The sequence below is a fragment of the Scyliorhinus torazame genome, chromosome 16, assembly GCF_047496885.1.
Source record: "Scyliorhinus torazame isolate Kashiwa2021f chromosome 16, sScyTor2.1, whole genome shotgun sequence".
Classification (NCBI taxonomy): Eukaryota; Metazoa; Chordata; class Chondrichthyes; order Carcharhiniformes; family Scyliorhinidae; genus Scyliorhinus; species Scyliorhinus torazame.
In genome coordinates, this window is record NC_092722.1 from 26,256,687 (window position 1) to 26,276,938 (window position 20,252).

The 20,252-nt window shown below is 48.2% G+C and overlaps 1 protein-coding gene across 1 annotated transcript in view; it reads right to left on the reverse strand.

Annotated features, from left to right (window-relative positions):
- Positions 1–491: 491 nt before the first annotated feature.
- The window catches only part of park7 (parkinson protein 7), a 33,390-nt gene continuing 13,629 nt past the window's right edge, over positions 492–20,252 (reverse strand). The window contains exons 3-6 of the mRNA XM_072478112.1: positions 18,208–18,267; positions 14,421–14,490; positions 3,495–3,581; positions 492–1,854 (exon numbers count right to left, since the gene is read on the reverse strand). Coding sequence (XP_072334213.1) covers positions 1,700–1,854; positions 3,495–3,581; positions 14,421–14,490; positions 18,208–18,267 — 372 coding nt within the window. The 3' untranslated portion in view covers positions 492–1,699. The remainder of the gene's footprint in view (positions 1,855–3,494; positions 3,582–14,420; positions 14,491–18,207; positions 18,268–20,252) is intronic.

Below are 20,252 nucleotides of genomic sequence, written 5' to 3' on the forward strand. Positions count from 1 at the left end.
TCTCAGTCCTGTTACATTGCTTGCTCGCAGCTAGAAAATGGAGGAATCTCTCTTCTGTGATTTTGCACCAAAAGAAGACAAAGAGAGCATGTGATGTCAGGGTACATGCCAGGTGCATGACCTGCTCACTGCCGCCACTTCTGCAGGGAAGGCGGCATAGTTTGCATTTAAAAGCCGTTCATGGCCGGCATTCTTAAAAGCCAGTCGCATCCATTAGACGTTTCTCCTGCGATTGGGAACGCCACGAGTGATCGCTCTACAACCATCCAACAACCCATAGGTTGCATCCTGCAGTTTGAAAAACGCTGGTGTACAATATAGCCAATAGAGAAACGAGGTTCAATTCTCTTAATAATACTGCTGACCTTATCGAGCAGGAAAATTAACATGGTTATTCAGGCCCCACATTACTAGATGATCAGGAGTGACCTATAGGTGACAATATCTAACAATGTGACATAGCAGGCAGAGGAAAAATGCACACATTAACATCTAGTTGCTACTGATTTTATTTGTTGCAACAACAAAAAAAGCCACTACTAGTATCGGACAAGAGATTTGTGGTATTTTCGAACATCCAATATACTTTAAGCAGCACATGTTCAGTTATTGCTGCATATGTCCAAAAGCTGAAGGAGGAGCTATTCAGATGTGGTTCAAAAGCAATGGCTTGTGGAATTTTAACCATAATCTTGCATCTTCAATTGAACAGCCATCAAGCAATTACAGAAAAATCTAACTTTTAGTAAAAGGGAAATATTCATCATGCTTTGCTTTAACAAGCCTGCAGCCAAAAAGCATTCCCCCCCACCCCCCCGAACGCCCATTAATTACAATGTCACTGCAGTAAAGCGAACTGCCCAGATGCAGATCAATCCCAAGGTGTTATTTAACAAACACGCATCCAAGTCAGCGATATTTTGCAGAGGCCTTTAATACCGCAGGTATTTTTTTTATATATGAAGAAAGTTTGATGAGAAATGGTTCCTGAATCAATTTACCTACATGAAGTTGTCGGTTGAAAGAGTAGAAAACTGCTAAAGGTTTTTATTTTAAAGACTGCTAGTGTGAAGCAACAAATTAGCCTAAAGAACATTTTGCACAAAATTAGCTTCAGACACAGAAATTTCCCTGACCAGAATCAAAGTTGATATACAGCAAAGTATTTCTCAAAAGGAACTCAAGTAGCAAGTGAGCCCATTGGAACTGGAAATGTATTCAGGAACACATTCTTCACAAAAGGTCGAACGAGAATAACACTGCTCCAAAAGAATACAAGTGTGGAAAACAATGATGGTCAAAAAGAAAAGAAAAAGATAGCTGGGGAGATATGGAAATAAAGATGATGCAGAGAATTGGTATTAAAACGGTATTAAATACAAGAGGGCCTTTTCCTGTTGCAATCTTAACTACAGCAATGTAGGTTACATTCACACCTCAGTTATTAAATTCAGAGTAGTATTAGGGGCTGATTAAACTTTATTTAACACATTCCTGATTGAGCAGAAATTCTGGAAGCTGATTCCAATGCCATCAAGATTTAAGTCTGGCAAGTTTAAATTCTGTAGTCCTGCACCTGCACAGTAACATTTACTTTTACGGTGCTTAAAACCAATAGACTGGGGACTTGCTACCTAGAAAACAATCAATTCCACCCTTCCCCCACCAGTAACAGCATAGTTCTCTGAAGTTGGCAATTTCACAGGACCAAAGGAGCCTTGACCTTCTCGGCCACCTCTTTTCCGAGAAGCTGTTCAATAATGGCAAGACCGAACTCAAAGCTGGTGCCGGGCCCCCTGCTGGTGAGAATATTCCCGTCTATTTGCACACGAGCTTCAGAGTAGGTATAGTGATCTGGAAGGGAAAAAGCAAGGCATCAGAGCAAGAATTCAAAAACATTGCCACAGTATTGATAAAGCCACTGGGTTATGGTGATGAAATAAGATAGATTGTATATTTATTACAAGGAATTGCAGTATTTTCACAATCTTTTGGGATCACATTCTGTGACTCCATCCACTTCTCTAACCCCTGCTCCAAGACTGTTCAACAATGGAATATTCAGTTTAATTATACCCTGAGATTGATCAGTGTGAGTTTTGATGTTTTTTTAAAATAAATTTAGAATACCCAATTATTTTTATCTCCAATTAAGGGGCAATTTAGCGTGGCCAATCCATCCAACTTGCACATCTTTGGGTTGTGGGGGTGAAACCCACGCAGACACGGGGAGAATGTGCAAACTCCACACGGACAGTGACCCAGAGCTGGGATTCGAACCCGGGTCCTGAGCGCCATAGGTTGCAGTGCGAGTTTTGATGTTTGATTACAAACACCAATGTTTTCAAAAATTACATTCAAGTATAAAAAACAGTGTAGACTCTAACCGAATTCTCACAAGCTCTTGGTATCTTATTATTATTTGTTTATCTTTATTGACACAAATACACTTACATTAACACTGCAATGAATGAAGTTATTGTGAAAAGCCCCTAGTTGCCACATTGCGGCACCTGTTCGGGTGCGCAGAGGGAGAAATCAGAATGTCCAAATTACCTATCAGCATGTCTTTTGGGACTTGTGGGAGGAAACCTGAGAACCCGGAGGAAACCCATGCAGATACGGGGAGAATCTGCAGACTCCGCACAGACAGTGACCCAAGCCGGGTATTGAACCTGCTATCCACTGTTGCTGTGAAGCAACAGTGCTACCCACTGTGCTACCATGCTGCCCATATCTATCATTTAAACAGCATTTATTGTGCCACGGTCAAATTAATTCCCCAAAACCAGGAGGCTGTAGCGAAAAGGGCTCCCCAGAGTCAGCAGTTTAGTGAAATATGTACATCAATACCTTAAACTCCCCGGGCAAGATAAAGTAATTCCCATCACCTCCCCTCCATTTCTTCTTGACTGAAGAGAGCTCCTTCAAAGTCCTTAAACTGCTCACCTGCTCTTCACTGGCAAAGAGTTGATGAGCTACTGAACCACTGAGTGGAATGAGGGAGGGGCAGTACTGAAGAATCCTCAGCAGTGTTTGATCTTGTGCACACCAGAGAAAGATCTTTCAGTAGGAAGTTACCAGATAGTGATCAGGAGCAAGAAAAAGCAGGTTGGTTTTCTAGAGCACTCCTCCAGAAGAGCACCAAATGTAATACTGTACTATAACCTTGCTGAGTTTAACTAATCTTGCACTTGCCAGACATTGAGTCTGGTAGCTTCATAGTATGTATAGTCCAGCGATTGCTTGAAGCAGCTAAGCACACAGAAGCCATAAGCAGTGCGCGCTGACAGGTTGCACGGTGACAAGAAACTAAACTCCCTCGGGATTTTAATAGATTTCATTAATAATTTTAATTTAAATTAAATACAATGCATTCAGATAATAAGTACAAATCACATGAACATTCCATCATGTAAGATTGCAACAAACTTATCTGCCAGGTTGGAAAGGTGGCTGCACACTAAGAATGAAGCATGTATCCTAACCATTACCTCCTTTCATCATTTTGTCCTTAGCCAGGGGATGGGTCGTGACTTTCTTCCCAAAGCCTATTTCATGAGCTAGCAGAGCTGTGGGACCTGCAAATATACAAACAAAGATTAACGGTGACCTTTTGCACAATTCTTCACTAGACAGATCAGGTTTTGGATGCTGAAAGGATGTTTCCCTTTGTGAGAGAGACTAGAACTAGGGGACACAGTTTACAAACAAGTGGCCTCCCATTTAAGAGATGAGAATTGTTTTCCTCGGAGGGTTATAAATCTTTGCAGTGGAGGAAGAGTCATTGAATATTTTGAAGACAGAGGTAGATAGATTCCTGACGAACAAGTCAAACGGTATCAGGGCCTTAATCAGATCAGCCATGATCCACAATGGCAGTGCAGGCTCGAGGGGCTGATTGGCCTACTCTTGCTCATAATTCATATTTCTGTATGTTAAATATATATATTTTTTTACAAATTCATTTTTTCCAATAAAGGGCAACTTAGTGTGGCCAATCCACCTACCCTGCACATCTTTGGGTTGTGGGGGCGAAATCCACGCAAACACGGGGAGAATTTGCAAACTCCACACGGTCAGTGACCCGGAGCAGGGATCGAACCTCTGACCTTGGCACCGTGAGGCTGCAGGGCTAACCACTGCGCCGCCGTGTTGCCCTCTGTATGTTAAATATAACTATTTACATTAATCTGGCTTGCAGTTCTGAAGATGTTCATAGCTCAGGCTCACAACCTACAAAGTTTACATTAATGGTGCCACTGAGAGCCGACACCATTAGTGGCTGAAGTACAAAAAGCAGGTCCCTGGCTCCTAATGGCTCAGAGGATTTGAGAGAAAAGGAAAGAGGGATGAAAAGTGGATGCCCTCCTGTGAGACTGGCAACTCAATGGGACATGCATGGTGTCCTCAGGGCACTGGCCTATGGTAGGGTGGGATGCTGCTCCCCAACGCAGCCCTCAGGATGTAGAGTCAATTCCATTTTGGTATGCTACGGCTCACTGGAATGTTTGAACCAAGGCCACTCCCCGTCTTGTGTTCATGGTAATTTAGCCTGTCAGCTATCACCGTCAGGCTATAGATTATTTTGGGGGGGGGGGAAGAGATCCTCAGTAAAAAAAACTAGAAATAAGCTTGCCTTGTATCATAGCAACACCAACCTCCCCAGCTTAGCTCAGAAAAAATAGCAGAAAGAGTACGTTGTGTTTTCAAAACTAGGAGTTAAAAAAATAAGGATTGGATTTTATTCAACAGGAATGAAATGTACCATGTCCTGCAAGTCGAGTGAGCTTGGTTGTCATGCACATACCAACACTTGGGTAAATGGCCTGAAGTAAACAATAGAATGCCAACACTTCCATTTTGCCTATTCATACTGCTGTGACTGTGACCATGTGAAAGAGCTCTTAAATCTACCAAGGTCAGTGCAACGGTGCTCTCGGCAATTGACACTATCATCTGACAAAAAAAACACTCCAAACATTAACTCATCTTTTCTTGATCAGATGCTGACAGGCTAATTATGCCTGATGTATCTGATACATGGTTTATTACAACACACAAACGGAGTTATAATCAGATAATGGAACAAATGGGAGGTCAATACAAGGAGCAACTTTGCAGATGTCACTGCAGCTGTTGTCAGGTTCATTCACTGCCAGTGTTGGGCATTCAAGGAGACAAACATCACTGGAGCATGAAGATACTGCGCACAATGTAGCAGAACATGTTGAGAATACATTTAAGTCACACTTACTAACATCACAGCAACTACAGTTCAAGAAGCATATCAGTGGATGTGAAGCAATGTGAAAGGTACTATATAAATACAAGTTCATTGGCTTTGGTTAGGACTGCAATAAATCAAAAATAAAACAGGCACCAGATTAGCACTCAGGACAAAGTGTACAACATAGCTCATTTAAAAAAGAAATTCAACGGAGGTGATAAGTTGACATTTTACAGACTATTGGACATAGATGACAGACAAGGGGCAGCTGGATTCAAAATTAGAAGTGTCTCAATGTCCCAATGTGCCTGTAGCTGCTGAGGTCCTACGCCTCTCTTTTATCCTTTAAGGCGCTCAAGACTTGCCTCTGATTGGAGACATTTTTTAAACTCATTTAACGGGTGTGGGTAAACCAGCATTTTTGCCCATCCCTAGTTGCCCTTCAGAAGGTGGTGGTGAGTTGCCTTCTTGAACCACTGCAGTCCTTGAGGTGTAGGTACACCCAATGTGCTGCTAGAGAGGGAGTTCCAGGATGTTGCCCCAGTGAAGGAACGGTGATATATTTCCAAGTCAGAGTGATGAATGACTTGGAGGGGAACGTCCAGGTGGTGGGGTTCCCAGGTATCTGCTGCCCTTGTCCTTCTAGATGGTAATGTTCGTGGGTCTGGAAGGTTCTGTTTAAGGAACCTTGGTGAGTTCCTGCAGTGCATCTTGTCGATGATACACATGGCTGCCACTGTTAGTCAGTGGTGGAGGGTTTTGAATGCTTGTGGAAGGGGGAGCAATCAAGTGGACTGCTTTGTCCTGGATGGTAATAATAATAACCGTTTATTGTCACAAGTATGAAGTTACTGTGAAAAGCCCCTAGTCGCCACATTCCGGCGCCTGTTCGGGTAAGCCGGTACGGGAATTGAACCCGCGCTGCTGGCCTTGTTCTGCATCACAAACCAGCTGTATAGCCCACTGAGCTAAACCAGCACCATCAGAGGATGGTGTTGAGCTTCTTGAGTGTTGTTGAAGCTGCACTCATCCAGGCAAGTGGGGACTAGTCCATCACACTCCTGGCCTTGTAGAAGGGGACAGGCTTTTTTGGGGGGGTTGGGGGGCAGGGGTCAGAAGGATTCCTAGTCTTTGAGCTGCCCTGGTAGCCACAGTATTAATGTGGCTCGTTCATTCAGTTTCTGATCAATGGTAACCCCAGAATGTTGATTGTGGCGGAGTCAGCAATGGTAATACCATTGAATGCCATGGGGCGGTGGTTAGATCCTCTCTTGTAGGAGATGGTCATTGCCTGGTATTTATGGCGCAAATGTAACTTGCCACTTGTCAGCCCAAGCCTGGATATTGTCTAGGTCTTGCTGCATTTGGACATGGACTGCTTCATTATCTGAGGAGTCGCGAATGGTGCTGAACATTGTGCAGTCATCTGCAAACATCCCCACTTCTGACCTTATGATGGAGCAACTGAAGATGGTTGGGCTGAGGACACTACCCTGAGGAACTCCTGCAGTGATGTCCTGGAGTGGAGATGATTGACCTCCAACCACCACAACCATCTTCCTTTGTGCCAGGTATGACTCCAACCAGTGGAGTTTTCCCCGATTCCCATTGACTCCCGTTTAGCTAGGGCTCCTTGATGCCATACTCGGTCAAATACTGCCTTATTGTCAAGGGCAATCACTCTCGCCTCACCTCTGGCATTCAGCTCTTTTGTCCAAGTTTGAACCAAGGCTGTAATGAGGTCAGAGTGACCCTGGCGAAACCCAAACTGAGCGTCCATGAGCAAGTACCACTTGATAGCACTGTTGATGACTCCTTCCATCACTTTGCTGGTGATGGAGAGTAGGCAGATAAGGCGGTAATTGGCTGGGTTGGGTTTGTCCTGTTTCTTGTGTACAGGACACACCTAGGCAACTTTCCACATTGCCAGGTAGATGCCAGTGTTGTCGCTGTACTGGAACAGCTTGGCTCGGGGTGTGGCAAGTTCTGGAGCACAAGTCTTCAGTACAAGTCTTCAGTACTGTTGCTGGGATATTGTTAGATATATCATAGAATCATAGAATTTACAGTGCAGAGGGCAATTCAGCCCATCGAGTCTGCACAGCCCTTGGAAAGAGCACCCTGCCTAAGTCTACACTTCCACCCTATCCCTACACCTCCACCCTATTCCCGTCACCCCACTAAGGACAGTTTAGCATAGCTAATGCACCTAACCTGAACACCCTTGGACTGTGGGAGGAAACCGGAGCACCCGGAGGAAATCCACGCAGACACGGGGAGAACGTGCAGACTCCACACAGACAGTGGCCCAAGCCAGGAATCGAACCTAGGACCCTGGAGCTGTGAAGCAACAGTGCTAACCACTGTGTGCTACGGTAGATATCTTGTGCTGCTCCATCAGCATCTCACAGCAGAGGGCGGAGCAGCAGCCCCATGGAGAATTAGAATAATTAGTATTATTTCAAATAGTTTTCTACTCTTTCTCCATCGCAAGGCACACACAAGGAAGTGCGTGTGTGAGGGAGAGAGGATCAGCTTTTCAACAAACTCAGTCAGACCACTTGAAAGAGAGGAAATGTCCGGCACCCAGCTCATTTTCACTCCATTGCCTCCCTTACTGGGCTCAGGAATGGAGCAGCACTTTAAAAACTCTCAACATCCTTCCATTCGCAAATGGATGCAGAGCTAGCCCAACCCAGGAAATACTGTGGTTAATAAACAAAACAAGTTCATGTTGCAATGATACCAGAGACCCTTAAAAGCTGAAAGAACCAAGAACCAACCAGGCAGGCACTCAAGCACTTCACACAAGTGTTGTCGGTTTGCTGGTGGAAAAAGAACAAAGACAGGAAGTGGCATTGCATGATCACACATTAGTGTGAGGTTACTTAAAGTCAGCATCTCAGATGAAGGTGCTGCGTGTCCAGCTCCAGTCTGAAGGTGCAAAGGCCTAGAATGAAGCAATTACACTTTAGTGAAGCCCAAAAAAGACCCCACGGTATTCAGTATTAATCTTGAGGCTTGGATAAACAAAAATCGTCCAAAAACATTGGAGGAAACTACACCTCAACACCCCACTCCCTCCCTCTTTCCATTGGTTTTAAGTATCAGTTTCTACATTCCCCACAAACTCCCCCAACTTCTTCCTGGAACATATGGGTGTGATTTGCTGGGCTCCCTGAGCATCTAACACACCTGTCCTCAACCCCAAAGAACAGGCTCATCCTTGTCCCGGTTATGTGTGCCCTGTGCAGCATCTTAAACTGTATGAGGCTGAGCCTCGCGCACGAAGAGGAAGAGTTCACCCTCCCTAGGGCATCTGCCCACGCCCCCTCTTCGATCTCCTCTCCCAACTCCTCCTCCTATTTACCTTTCAACTCCACCACCGAGGCCTCCTCCTCCTCCTGCATCACCTGGTAAGTTTCCGAGATCGTCCCCCCCCCCCTTGAGAGCACCCTGTCCTGTACTGTGTGTGGCAGTAGCCGTGGGAATTCCACCACCTGCCGTCTGGCAAACGCACTTACCTGTAAGTACCTGAAGGTGTTCCCAGGGGGGAGCCCGTACTTCTCCTCCAGCTCACCCAAGCTCGCGAACTTCCCGTCCACAAACAGGTCCCCCACTTTCATATTCCTGCCTTGTGCCACCCCGAAAACCCTCCACCTGTTCTTCCTGGGGCGAACCGGTGGTTCCCCCGTAATGGGGTCACGCCGAGGCCCTAACTTCCCCCCTATGCCGCCTCCACTGCCCCCAAATTTTGAGGGCAGCCACCACCACCGGGCTCGTGGTATACCTCCTTGGAGGGAGCGGCAGTGGCGCAGTTGCCAGCGCCCCCAGACTCGTACCCACACAGGACACCATCTCCAGCCTCTTCCATGCAGCCCCCTCCCCCTCCATCACCCACTTGCGCACCATCGTCGCATTGGTGGCCCAGTAGTACCCACAGAGGTTGGGCAGCACCAGCTCCCCCCCCATCTCTACTCTGCTCCAGGAACACCCTTCTCACCCTCGGGGTCCCTCGCGCCCACACAAACCCTATTATACTCCTGTTAACCTGCCTGAAAAAAGCCTTTGGGATAAACACGGGGAGGCACTGAAACAGGAACAAAAACCTTGGGAGCACCGTCATTTTGATTGACTGCACCCTACCCGCCAAGGACAGCGGCAACGTGTCCCACCCTTGAACTCCTCCTCCATTTGCTCCACCAGCCTTGTAAAATTTAGCCTATGCAGGGCCCCCCAGCTCCTGGCCACCTGGACCCCCAAATACCTGAAGCTCTTCATGGATGATCTGCGGCACACAATCCTCATTCCTCGTGGCTAAGACCTTCGCCAGCACCTTGGCATCTACATTTAGCAAGGAAATCGGTCTGTAAGACCCACATTGCAGGGGATCCTTGTCCCGCTTCAGGATCAAGGAGATCAGTGCCCGGGACATCGTCGAGGGTAAAGCCCCCCCCCCCCCCTCCCGTGCCTCATTAAAGGTCCTAACTAACAGCGGGCCCAACAGGTCCATATATTTTTTATATAACTCGACCGGGAAACCGTCCGGCCCCGGTGCCTTCCCCGCCTGCATGCTTCCTATCCCTTTGATCAGCTCCTCCAGCCCAATCGGGGCCCCCAGTCCCGCCACCAGTCCCTCTTCCACCTTTGGAAACCTCAATTTGTCCAGGAAACGGCCCATCCCTCCCTCCTCACGTGGGGGCTCAGATCGCTACAATTCCTCGTAGAAATCCCTGAAGACCCCATTGATGCCAACCCCACTCCGCACCACGCTCCCTCCCCTGTCCTTAACTCCCCCGATCTCCCTAGCTACATCCCGCTTCCGAAGCTGCTGCACCAGCATCCGGCTTGCCTTTTCCCCATACTCGTAGACCGCCCCCTGGGCCTTCCTCCACGGCACCTCCGCCTTCCTGGTGGTCACCAGGTCGAATTCGGCCTGGAGGCTGCGCCTCTTCCTCAACAATCCTTCCTCAGGCTCTTCCGTAGACCTCCTGTCTACCCTCATCATCTCTCCACCAGCTCCCTCCGCTCCTTGTGGGCCCTAATGGAGATCAGCTCTCCCCTCACCACCGCCTTCAGTGCCTCCCTTACCATCCCCACTCGGACCTCCCCATTGTCGTGGCCTCCAGATACCTCTCTATACTTCCTCGGACCCCTCAGTCCCTCCTCGTCCGCCAACAGCCCCACCTCCAAGCGCCACAGCGGGCGCTGGTCCCTCTCCTCCCCATCTCCAAGTCCATCCAATGCGGGACGTGGTCCGAAATGGCTATTGCCGAGTACTCAGTATCCTCTACTCTCGCTATCAGCGCCCTACTCAAAATGAAAAAGTCGATTCGAGAATAAGCTTTATGGACATGTGAGAAGAATGAAAATTCCCTAGCCCCCGGCCTTGCAAATCTCCAAGGGTCCACCCCTCCCATTTGGTCCATAAATCCCCTCAGCACTCTAGCCGCCGCCGGCTTCCTACCCGTCCTAGACCTGGAGCGATCCAGTGCCGGATCCAACACCGTGTTTTTAAAAAATATATATATTTATTAAAGTTTTTTAACACAATTTTTCTCCCTTACAAACAATAACCCCCTCCCCGGAACAAAATAACGAGAAATCGCACAGAGCAAGATATATACATGGCAAAATTATATATTTACATGGCTTTGTACACTGGCCCTCACCCGTACATGCCAGTTTCCCCAACCCTTCATGTTATCTCTTGCTCATCCCCCCCCCCCAAGGACATCCCGTCCCCCCTCCCCCAGGTTGCTGCTGCTGCTGACCGATCTTCCTCTAACGCTCCGCGAGATAGTCCAGGAGCGGTTGCCACCGCCTGTAGAACCCCTGCGCAGATCCTCTCAAGGCGAACTTAATCCTCTCCAACTTTATGAACCCAGCCATATCGTTTATCCAGGCCTCCACGCTGGGGGGCTTCGCCTCCTTCCACATTAGCAAGATCCTTGATCCAACACCGTGTCTCCCCCCATTATCAGGCCCCCCACTTCCAAGTCTGGGATCCGGCCCTACATACGCCGCATAAAACCCGCATCGTCCCAGTTCGGAGCATACACATTGACCAGTACCACCCTCTCTCCCTGCAACTTACCACTAACCATTACGTACCTGCCGCCATTATCTGCCACAGTGCTCGATGCCTCGAATGACACCTTCTTTCCCACCAAGATCGCCACCCCTCGATTTTTGGCATCTAGCCCCGAGTGAAACACCTGACCTAACCACCCTTTCCTCAGTCTTACCTGGTCTGCCACCTTCAGGTGTGTCTCCTGGAGCATAACCACATCCGCCTTGAGCCCCTTCAGGTACGCGGGCCCGCTTAACCGGCCCATTCAGTCCCCTTACATTCCAGGTTATCAGCCGGATCAGGGGGCTACCCGCCCCCCCTCCCCCGCCGACTAGCCACGACCCCTCCTCGGCCAGCCACGCACCCGCACCCCACACCCGGCCCGTTCTCCACAGCGGCATACCCCAGTCTCGACCCCCCCCACTCGCTCCAGCTCCTCCTTGACCTTAGCAGCAGCAACTCGATCCCGCCGCCCCCCCATCCTAGCTGGTTTACTCGCCCCATTGCAAGTCAGCTGACTCCTGCTGACCCCGGCCAGTCCCGCCTCCCATTCGACTCCTCCCATTGTGGGGCACACCCTCCTCTCCCGCTCCCCATCCACAAGCTCTCCCCCTCCCCCCTCCGTTCTAAGCACGGGAAACAATCCTCGCTTCCCAGCCCCACCCCACCCCCAGTCTTCGGCGCGTGAAAAAAGCCCGCGCTCTCCACCTACCAGGCCCCGCCACCAACCAAACAGTGCCCAACCCTCCCCATCCACCCTCCCCAACCCGAAAGAGAAAAACACAAGAGAAAAAGAAACCCAAAACAATGCAAAGGCCACCCCCCAAACAAAAAATAGGCATAACATATCCACCACAGTCTCCAATCGCCCATCCCGACCCTCAGTCTGTGTCCAGCTTCTCGGCCTGAACAAAGGCCCACGCCTCCTCCGGAGACTCAAAATAATGGTGCCGGTCCTTGTAGGTAACCCACAGTCGCGCCGGCTGCAACATGCCAAACTTCACCCCCTTCCTGTGCAGCACCGCCTTCGCTCGATTGTACCCGGCCCTCCTCTTCGCCACCTCCGCACTCCAGTCCTGGTATATTCGAACCTCTGCGTTCTCCCACCTGCTGCTCCTCTCCTTCTTGGCCCACCTGAGCACACACTCCCGATCGACGAACCGATGGAACCGCACCAGCACCACCCGCGGAGGTTCGTTAGCCTTGGGTCTCCTCGCCAACACTCTATGGGCCCCTTCCTGCTCCAGGGGTCCCTGGAAGGACCCCGCTCCCATCAGCGAGTTCAACATGGTGACCACATAGGCCCCCACGTCCGGCCCCTCCAGCCCCTCCGGGAGGCCCAGAATCCGCAGATTTCTCCGCCTCGACCGATTCTCCATCTCCTCGAACCGCTCCTGCCATTTCTTGTGGAGCGCCTCGTGCGCCTCCACCTTTACCGCCAGGCCTAAGATCTCGTCTTCATTGTCAGAGATCTTTTGTCGAGCCTCTCAGATCGCCACCCCCTGGGCCGTCTGTGTCTCCAGCAGCTTATCAATAGAAGCCTTCATCGGCTCTAGCAGGTCCGTTTTAATCTCTCTGAGGCAGCGCTGGATACCCTCCTGTTGCTCCTCCGCCCACTGCCTCCATGCTGCCTGGTCTCCGCCCGCCGCCATTTTGTCCTTCTTCCCTCCCTTCTTCGGGTCCACCACCACCTTTTTTGTCGCCCTGCTCCTAGTTAAAGCCATATACTGACGTGGAGCTATTATTAACGAGAGCTGCCGAATGCGCGACCTACTCCTTCATGGCCGCCACCGGAAGCCTTGTCCCCGCTTCTTCAATGGCCTTGGTGAGATCTTTTCACAGTTGTTCCCTCTGCTGCTAGAATTCACCTTTAATAAAGGCCCTCAAGTCAGCTTGAAGCCTTTTAGCTTGCCCTTCCCCCGCCTGCATGCTGGAAGAGGCTTTTGTCTTTCCTGCAGCCAAAGCCAAATCTTTTACTGTTTCTGCCGGGTCTGGTAACCAAGAGACATACCATTCCTGGGGGACACTGCCGGGGGAATGTTGCAGTCTTCTTCCCACACCGGGAAATGTCGAAAAAATGCCGTTGGGGGCCCTGTAAAGAGACCAAAAGTCCGTTCCAAGCGGGAGCTGCCGAACATGCGACTTAGCTCTGCATAGCCGCAACCGAAAGTCCTGCACCAACCCACTTAAGCCCTCACTTCCACCCTTTCCCCATAACCCAATAACCCCACCCAACACTAAGGGCAATTTTGGACACCAAGGGCAATTTATCATGGCCAATCCACCTAACCTGCCATCTTTGGACTGTGGGAGGAAACCAGAGCACCCGGAGGAAACCCACGCAGACATGGGGGTAACGTGCAGACTCCGCACAGACAGTGACCCAGCGGGTAATCGAACCTGGGACCCTGGCGCTGTGAAGCCACAGTGCTAGCCACTTGTACTACCGTGCTGCCCACAACCCTCTGGAACTTTACCCAAGCAGCCATTCTCCATGTGTAAGCCAAGTGTGTTATTTTACTAGCTGATTACAGGTTAACATTTCAGCTAGGACCATTCCTCATCACATTCGACAGAAGTGAGAAACTGCAGGCATTGAGCAAATAATCCTTCAATAATCCAGAGCTACCAAGGACACTCCTAGAATCTTCACTGCCCATGTCTGAGGTCACGATATTTAATACAGGACAGAGTTAAATCATGCAATTTTTTTTTTCGTTCATGGGACATGGGCATCGCAAGCTGTGCCAGCATTTACTGCCCATCCCCAATTGCCCTTGAGGGGGCAGCCAAGAGTCAACCACATTTCTGCGGAACCGAAGTCACATGTAGGCCAGATCAGGTAAGGACGACAGATTTCCTTCCCTAAAGGACATATAGTGATCCAGATGTTTTTTTTACGACAATCGACAATGGACCATCGACTTTTAATTCCAAATTCAAATTTCACCATCCCAGTGGCGGGATTTGAACCTGGGTCCAGTGACAATGCCACTATGCCACCGCCTCCCCTTGGTCTGTATGGTTCTGCTGGTCACTTGCTTTTAACGAATCCAGGAAAACTAGCACAGGGAGCTCCAAACAAGATTTCATTCTGAGCCAAGGAAGCATTCATACCTGCACAAATTGCAGCAATCAAACCATTCCTGCAATTCTGGGCCTTCAGCACTTCTCTTACGGCTGGAGACTAACAACATTAAAAAAAAAAAGAGGAAAATTTCAAATAAGCCATTGCGAATTTGCACAAGTTATTACTTTCTATAGCAGTTAGCATTCTCACTTGTCTGGAAATAGTAACATTTATTGTGGATTGTGTGATATATTCTCAGGCTCTGTAATATACTCCATGAATCAATTATTCTGAAAAGCTGTCGTGTAATATGAACAGAGAGATCTTGGTATCTATACACGCAAATTCTTAAAAGGTGGCAGGACAAATTGCTCATGTGGTTAAAGAAACAGAAGTTATTTTGGATTTATAAAAGCAGATATAGAATATAAAAGCAAAAGAGATCATGGTAGAACCCTATAATTTACAGGTTAGGTTTCAGCTGGGGTAAAATGGACAATTCTGGGCACCACACCCAAAGACTTTAGAAAGGGTACAGAAGAGGTGTACTGTGATATCAGAGATGAGGGACTTCAATTCGGAGGAGAGGTTGGAAAAGTTAAGACAGTTGCCTTGAAACTGGGGAAGTTAAGAGGTGACCAACGAGGAGTTTTCAAGTTGATAGGAGGTTTTCAAAGAGTGGACAGAGAAACATTATTCCCTCTGGTGATTGGGTCATTGATTGAGGAGACTTTTCTTTCACTTAGTTGTCAGGATTTGAAACACTCTGCCTGGTAAGGTGGCAAAAGACATTCCATAAATAATTTTGAAAAGGCAGTTGAAAGAATACTCAAGGATAAGTAACTCTCAGAGTTCGGGACAAAAAGCAGGAATGGAATACTAAGAATTACTGTTCTTTTAAACAGCCAGCACAGGCAAAACTGGCCAAATGGCCTCATTCTGTGCTGCACATTTCTAATGATTTTGATGAATGTTTCATGTGCAAAACAGATAGCTGAAATAAAAAACAATAGAGAGAAACGTTTAGTCAAAAAGGTAAGTTTTAAAAGTGCCTTAAAGGAGAAAAGAGGGAGAAAGGCAGAGAGGTGTGGGGAAGGAACACCAGAGCTCAAGGTTGAGGCAGTTGAAAGCACAGCTGCCAATAGTGCAGCAATTAAAATCAAGGGTCCAGAATTAGACGAGCGTAGATACCTTGGGAGGGTTGTGGGGCTGGAGGAGGTTACAAATATCGAGCGGGGTTGTGAGGGTTGTGGGGCTGGAGGAGGTTACAAATATCGAGCGGGGTTGGGAGGGTTGTGGGGCTGGAGGAGGTTACAAATATCGAGCGGGGTTGGGAGGGTTGTGGGGCTGGAGGAGGTTACAAATATCGAGCGGGGTTGGGAGGGTTGTGGGGCTGGAGGAGGTTACAAATATCGAGCGGGGTTGGGAGGGTTGTGGGGCTGGAGGAGGTTACAAATATCGAGCGGGGTTGGGAGGGTTGTGGGGCTGGAGGAGGTTACAAATATCGAGCGGGGTTGGGAGGGTTGTGGGGCTGGGGGAGATTACAAATATCGAGTGGGGTTGGGAGGGTTGTGGGGCTGGAGGAGGTTACAAATATCGAGCGGGGTTGGGAGGGTTGTGGGGCTGGAGGAGGTTACAAATATCAAGCGGGGTTGGGAGGGTTGTGGGGCTGGAGGAGGTTACAAATATCGAGCGGGGTTGGGAGGGTTGTGGGGCTGGAGGAGATTACAAATATCGAGCGGGGTTGGGAGGGTTGTGGGGCTGGAGGAGGTTACAAATATCGAGCGGGGTTGGGAGGAGGTTACAAATATCGAGCGGGGTTGGGAGGGTTGTGGGGCTGGAGGAGGTTACAAATATCGAGCGGGGTTGGGAGGGTTGTGGGGCTGGAGGAGGTTACAAATATCGAGCGGGGTTGGGAGGGTTGTGGGGCTGGAGGAGGTTACAAATATCGAGCGGGGTTGGGAGGGTTGTGGGGCTGGAGGAGGTTACAAATATCGAGCGGGGTTGGGAGGGTTGTGGGGCTGGAGGAGATTACAAATATCGAGCGGGGTTGGGAGGGTTGTGGGGCTGGAGGAGGTTACAAATATCGAGCGGGGTTGGGAGGAGGTTACAAATATCGAGCGGGGTTGGGAGGGTTGTGGGGCTGGAGGAGGTTACAAATATCGAGCGGGGTTGGGAGGGTTGTGGGGCTGGAGGAGGTTACAAATATCGAGCGGGGTTGGGAGGGTTGTGGGGCTGGAGGAGGTTACAAATATCGAGCGGGGTTGGGAGGGTTGTGGGGCTGGAGGAGGTTACAAATATCGAGCGGGGTTGGGAGGAGGTTACAAATATCGAGCGGGGTTGGGAGGGTTGTGGGGCTGGAGGAGGTTACAAATATCGAGCGGGGTTGGGAGGAGGTTACAAATATCGAGCGGGGTTGGGAGGGTTGTGGGGCTGGAGGAGGTTACAAATATCGAGCGGGGTTGGGAGGGTTGTGGGGCTGGAGGAGATTACAAATATCGAGCGGGGTTGGGAGGAGGTTACAAATATCGAGCGGGGTTGGGAGGAGGTTACAAATATCGAGCGGGGTTGGGAGGAGGTTACAAATATCGAGCGGGGTTGGGAGGAGGTTACAAATATCGAGCGGGGTTGGGAGGAGGTTACAAATATCGAGCGGGGCAAGGCCATGGAGGGATTTGAAAACAAAGTTGAGAAATTTAAAAATCAATCAAGAGGTTGCATGAACAGAAGCCAATGTAGTTCAGCAAGCAGAGGGGTGATAGGTGAATGGGACTTGCTGCAGGACACCCACTGCAGAGTTTCGTATGATCTCAAATTTACAGAGGATAGAAGGTGGGAGACCAGCCAGGAAATGTGTTGGAATAGTCAACAGATGAGCAGAGGTAGGGGCAAATGTCACAGAGACAGGAAGAGACACTCTTAGTGATGCCGTGAATGTGCCAGAAGTTCATCTAGAAGTCAGATATGACACCCAAGGTTGCTCACAGTCTGGTTTAGTCTCAGACAGTTTCCAGAGAGAGGGATAGAGTCAGTAGCTAGGGAAGAGAATTTGTAGCAAGAATCAAAAACAATGACTTCAGTCTTCCCAATATTTAGTTGGGAGAAAATTTCTGCTCATCCAGTATGGGATGTTGGACAAGCATTCTGATAATTTAGCAACAGTGGAGAAGCGAGAGGTGGTGATGGTGATTAGGTAGAGCTGGATGTCGTCGCTGGATGTTCAGAGTATATCACAACAGAGCCTGCTCATTCAGAACATTGCTGTTTTACACATCTTTAGAATCATAGAATTTACAGTGCAGAAGGAGGCCATTCGGCCCATCGAGTCTGCACCGGCTCTTGGAAAGAGCACCCTACCCAAGGTCAACACCTCCACCCTATCCCCATAACCCAGCAACTCCACCCAACACGGAGGGCAATTTTGGACACTAAAGGCAATTTATCATGGCCAATCCACCTAACCTGCACATCTTTGGACTGTGGCAGGAAACCGGAGCACCCGGAGGAAACCCACGCACACACGGGGAGGATGTGCAGACTCCGCATAGACAGTGACCCAAGCCGGAATCGAACCTGGGACCCTGGAGCTGTGAAGCAATTGTGCTAACCACTATGCTACCGTGCTGCCCATTTGCCCAGATAACAGTAATTGCATTTCAAAAGCAATTCATTGGCTACAAAATACTTGGGGCCACATCAATGCAAATTCTTTCTTTCATTCCAGAAAGGAGTGAAACATGACTTTACTCATTAGGTATAATGTTTCCAGCTGTGACAAAGAATTATGAAACCAGATACAGAATTCTTAGAAGCTCAGACTCTACTTGAACTCACCTCAGCTAGGTTTTGGGCTCCAAGGTTTCCTCCAGGTAATACAATCACATCATATGGGCCCTGCAAAAAGATACAGTCAACACATGTTTGACTAATATGCCCCTCACTGCAAACAGAATCACAAGGAGAAGCTATTATGCCATGGAGTGAAAGGGAATCAAACCCACTAAGCATTAGAACAGATAAAAGAACAATGACATTGGGTCCTGGATTTGTCCAGTCCAATTAGGTCACTTGCCTTGCCTCCACACTGAACAGGGCCTTTGAACCCCTGGCATTCAAATCCAACCATTAAAGATTCTTAGCCATAGGAAATGGTACAGGAACCCAGGCTACAAAACAGACACTGCTGGTTTCTGAGCCAATAGAAAAATATACAGGACTCTGTGTTTTCATATGCACAGTAATCAGCATGGTATTGTTATGGGCCAGGGTTTAGAGAACCCCAAAGTGTATCATGGAGTTCACCTGACCCACAACTTTTACTAGATTGTGGTATGGAGAGCACACGGCCCACTCTACAGGTGTGGTACAGCAGAAATGGAAAAGTATTTTTTTTTTAAGCAAAACAATGTTTATTCTATGAACTCAAGTTAACCTTTTTGAAAAAAATAGTGAACATCTTAGCAACCATTAATTCAAATACAACCCCCAAAGAATACAACACTAAGTAATCCTTTAAGCTTTCCTTTTAACATGCATATAACTTAAAAACAAAACCTTTAACAGAAGCACATCAGGGTAAAGTCACTACTGAAAACATTTATAATCTGAATTCACCAAATGATCAAGAGATAGTCTTTTCATGGCAGAGAGAACAGCAGTACAGCTGCTGTATCTGGCTTCAGCTCCAACACTGAAAACGAAACTAACACACCCTACAGCCTGCTCAAAAATGAAAGTAAAAAGCTGACAGACAGCCCAGCTCCACCCACTCTCTGACATCACTGCAGTAATAAACACCCTTTTTTTAAAAAAAAAAAAGGTACTCTCACTACAGATATTTATATACACACCCATTTATAAACACCCATTTCTTAAAGGTACTCTCACATGACAGTATACACAATCAGGGATGGGCAATAAATGCGAGCCTTGCTAGCAGTGTTCATATCCTACGCACAATTTTATTTCTTAAATGCTGTTGCAATAATTCAAGGTTGTTCAAGAATGGAATCAAGGATCAGGACTTCGTACCAAATGGAGACCAAACCTCTGAACAATCGAATACACCTACATGCCATTATCAAGTTACCTTCCCATGCGCAGTGTGTCTTGATATGAAACAATTGGAGATAATAGGGATTGAACAGATCCCATGCTGTGAATGTCATTGGACAATTAAATAACTGAAGGGGGAGGAGGCTCCATGTATGAGCATCCTCATCCTCAATAATGGTGGAACCCAGTGCTCGAGTGAAAGACAAGGCTGAAGCGTTTGCAACCATATTCAGCTTAGAAGTGGATGATCCATCCAAACCTCCTCCAGAGGTGCCCAGCATCACAGTTGCTAGACTTCAGTCAATTCAATTCACTTCACACAATATCAGGGAACAGTTGAGCGCACTAGGTACAGTAAAGGCAATGTTAACACCCCAGCTGTGGTGGCAAAACTTGTACTCCAGAGCTAGCCGTGTTCTGGTACAACTACAATCCAAAATGGACAATTGCTCACATATGTCCTGCCCCTAAAAAGCAGAACATCCAATCTAATCAATTATCTTCCCATTGACTAGGTAAGTGCAGCTCCGACAATGCAAGAAACCTGACACCATCCAGGACAAAACAGTCCCCCTGATCAGCTTTTGATCCTCTACCTTAAATGTTTCCTCCCTCCACCATCAGCACACAGTAGCAACACTCTGTCCCATCTACAAATGCACTGCAGCACTTTGCAAGGATCCTTCAACCGCATCTTCCAAGTAAGCAACCTCTGTCCGTGTAAAGTTTGCACATTTTCCCCGTGACTGCGTGGGTTTCACCCCCCACAACCCAAAGATTGCTGGTTAGGTGTATTGGCCATATTAAATTGCCCCTTAATTGGA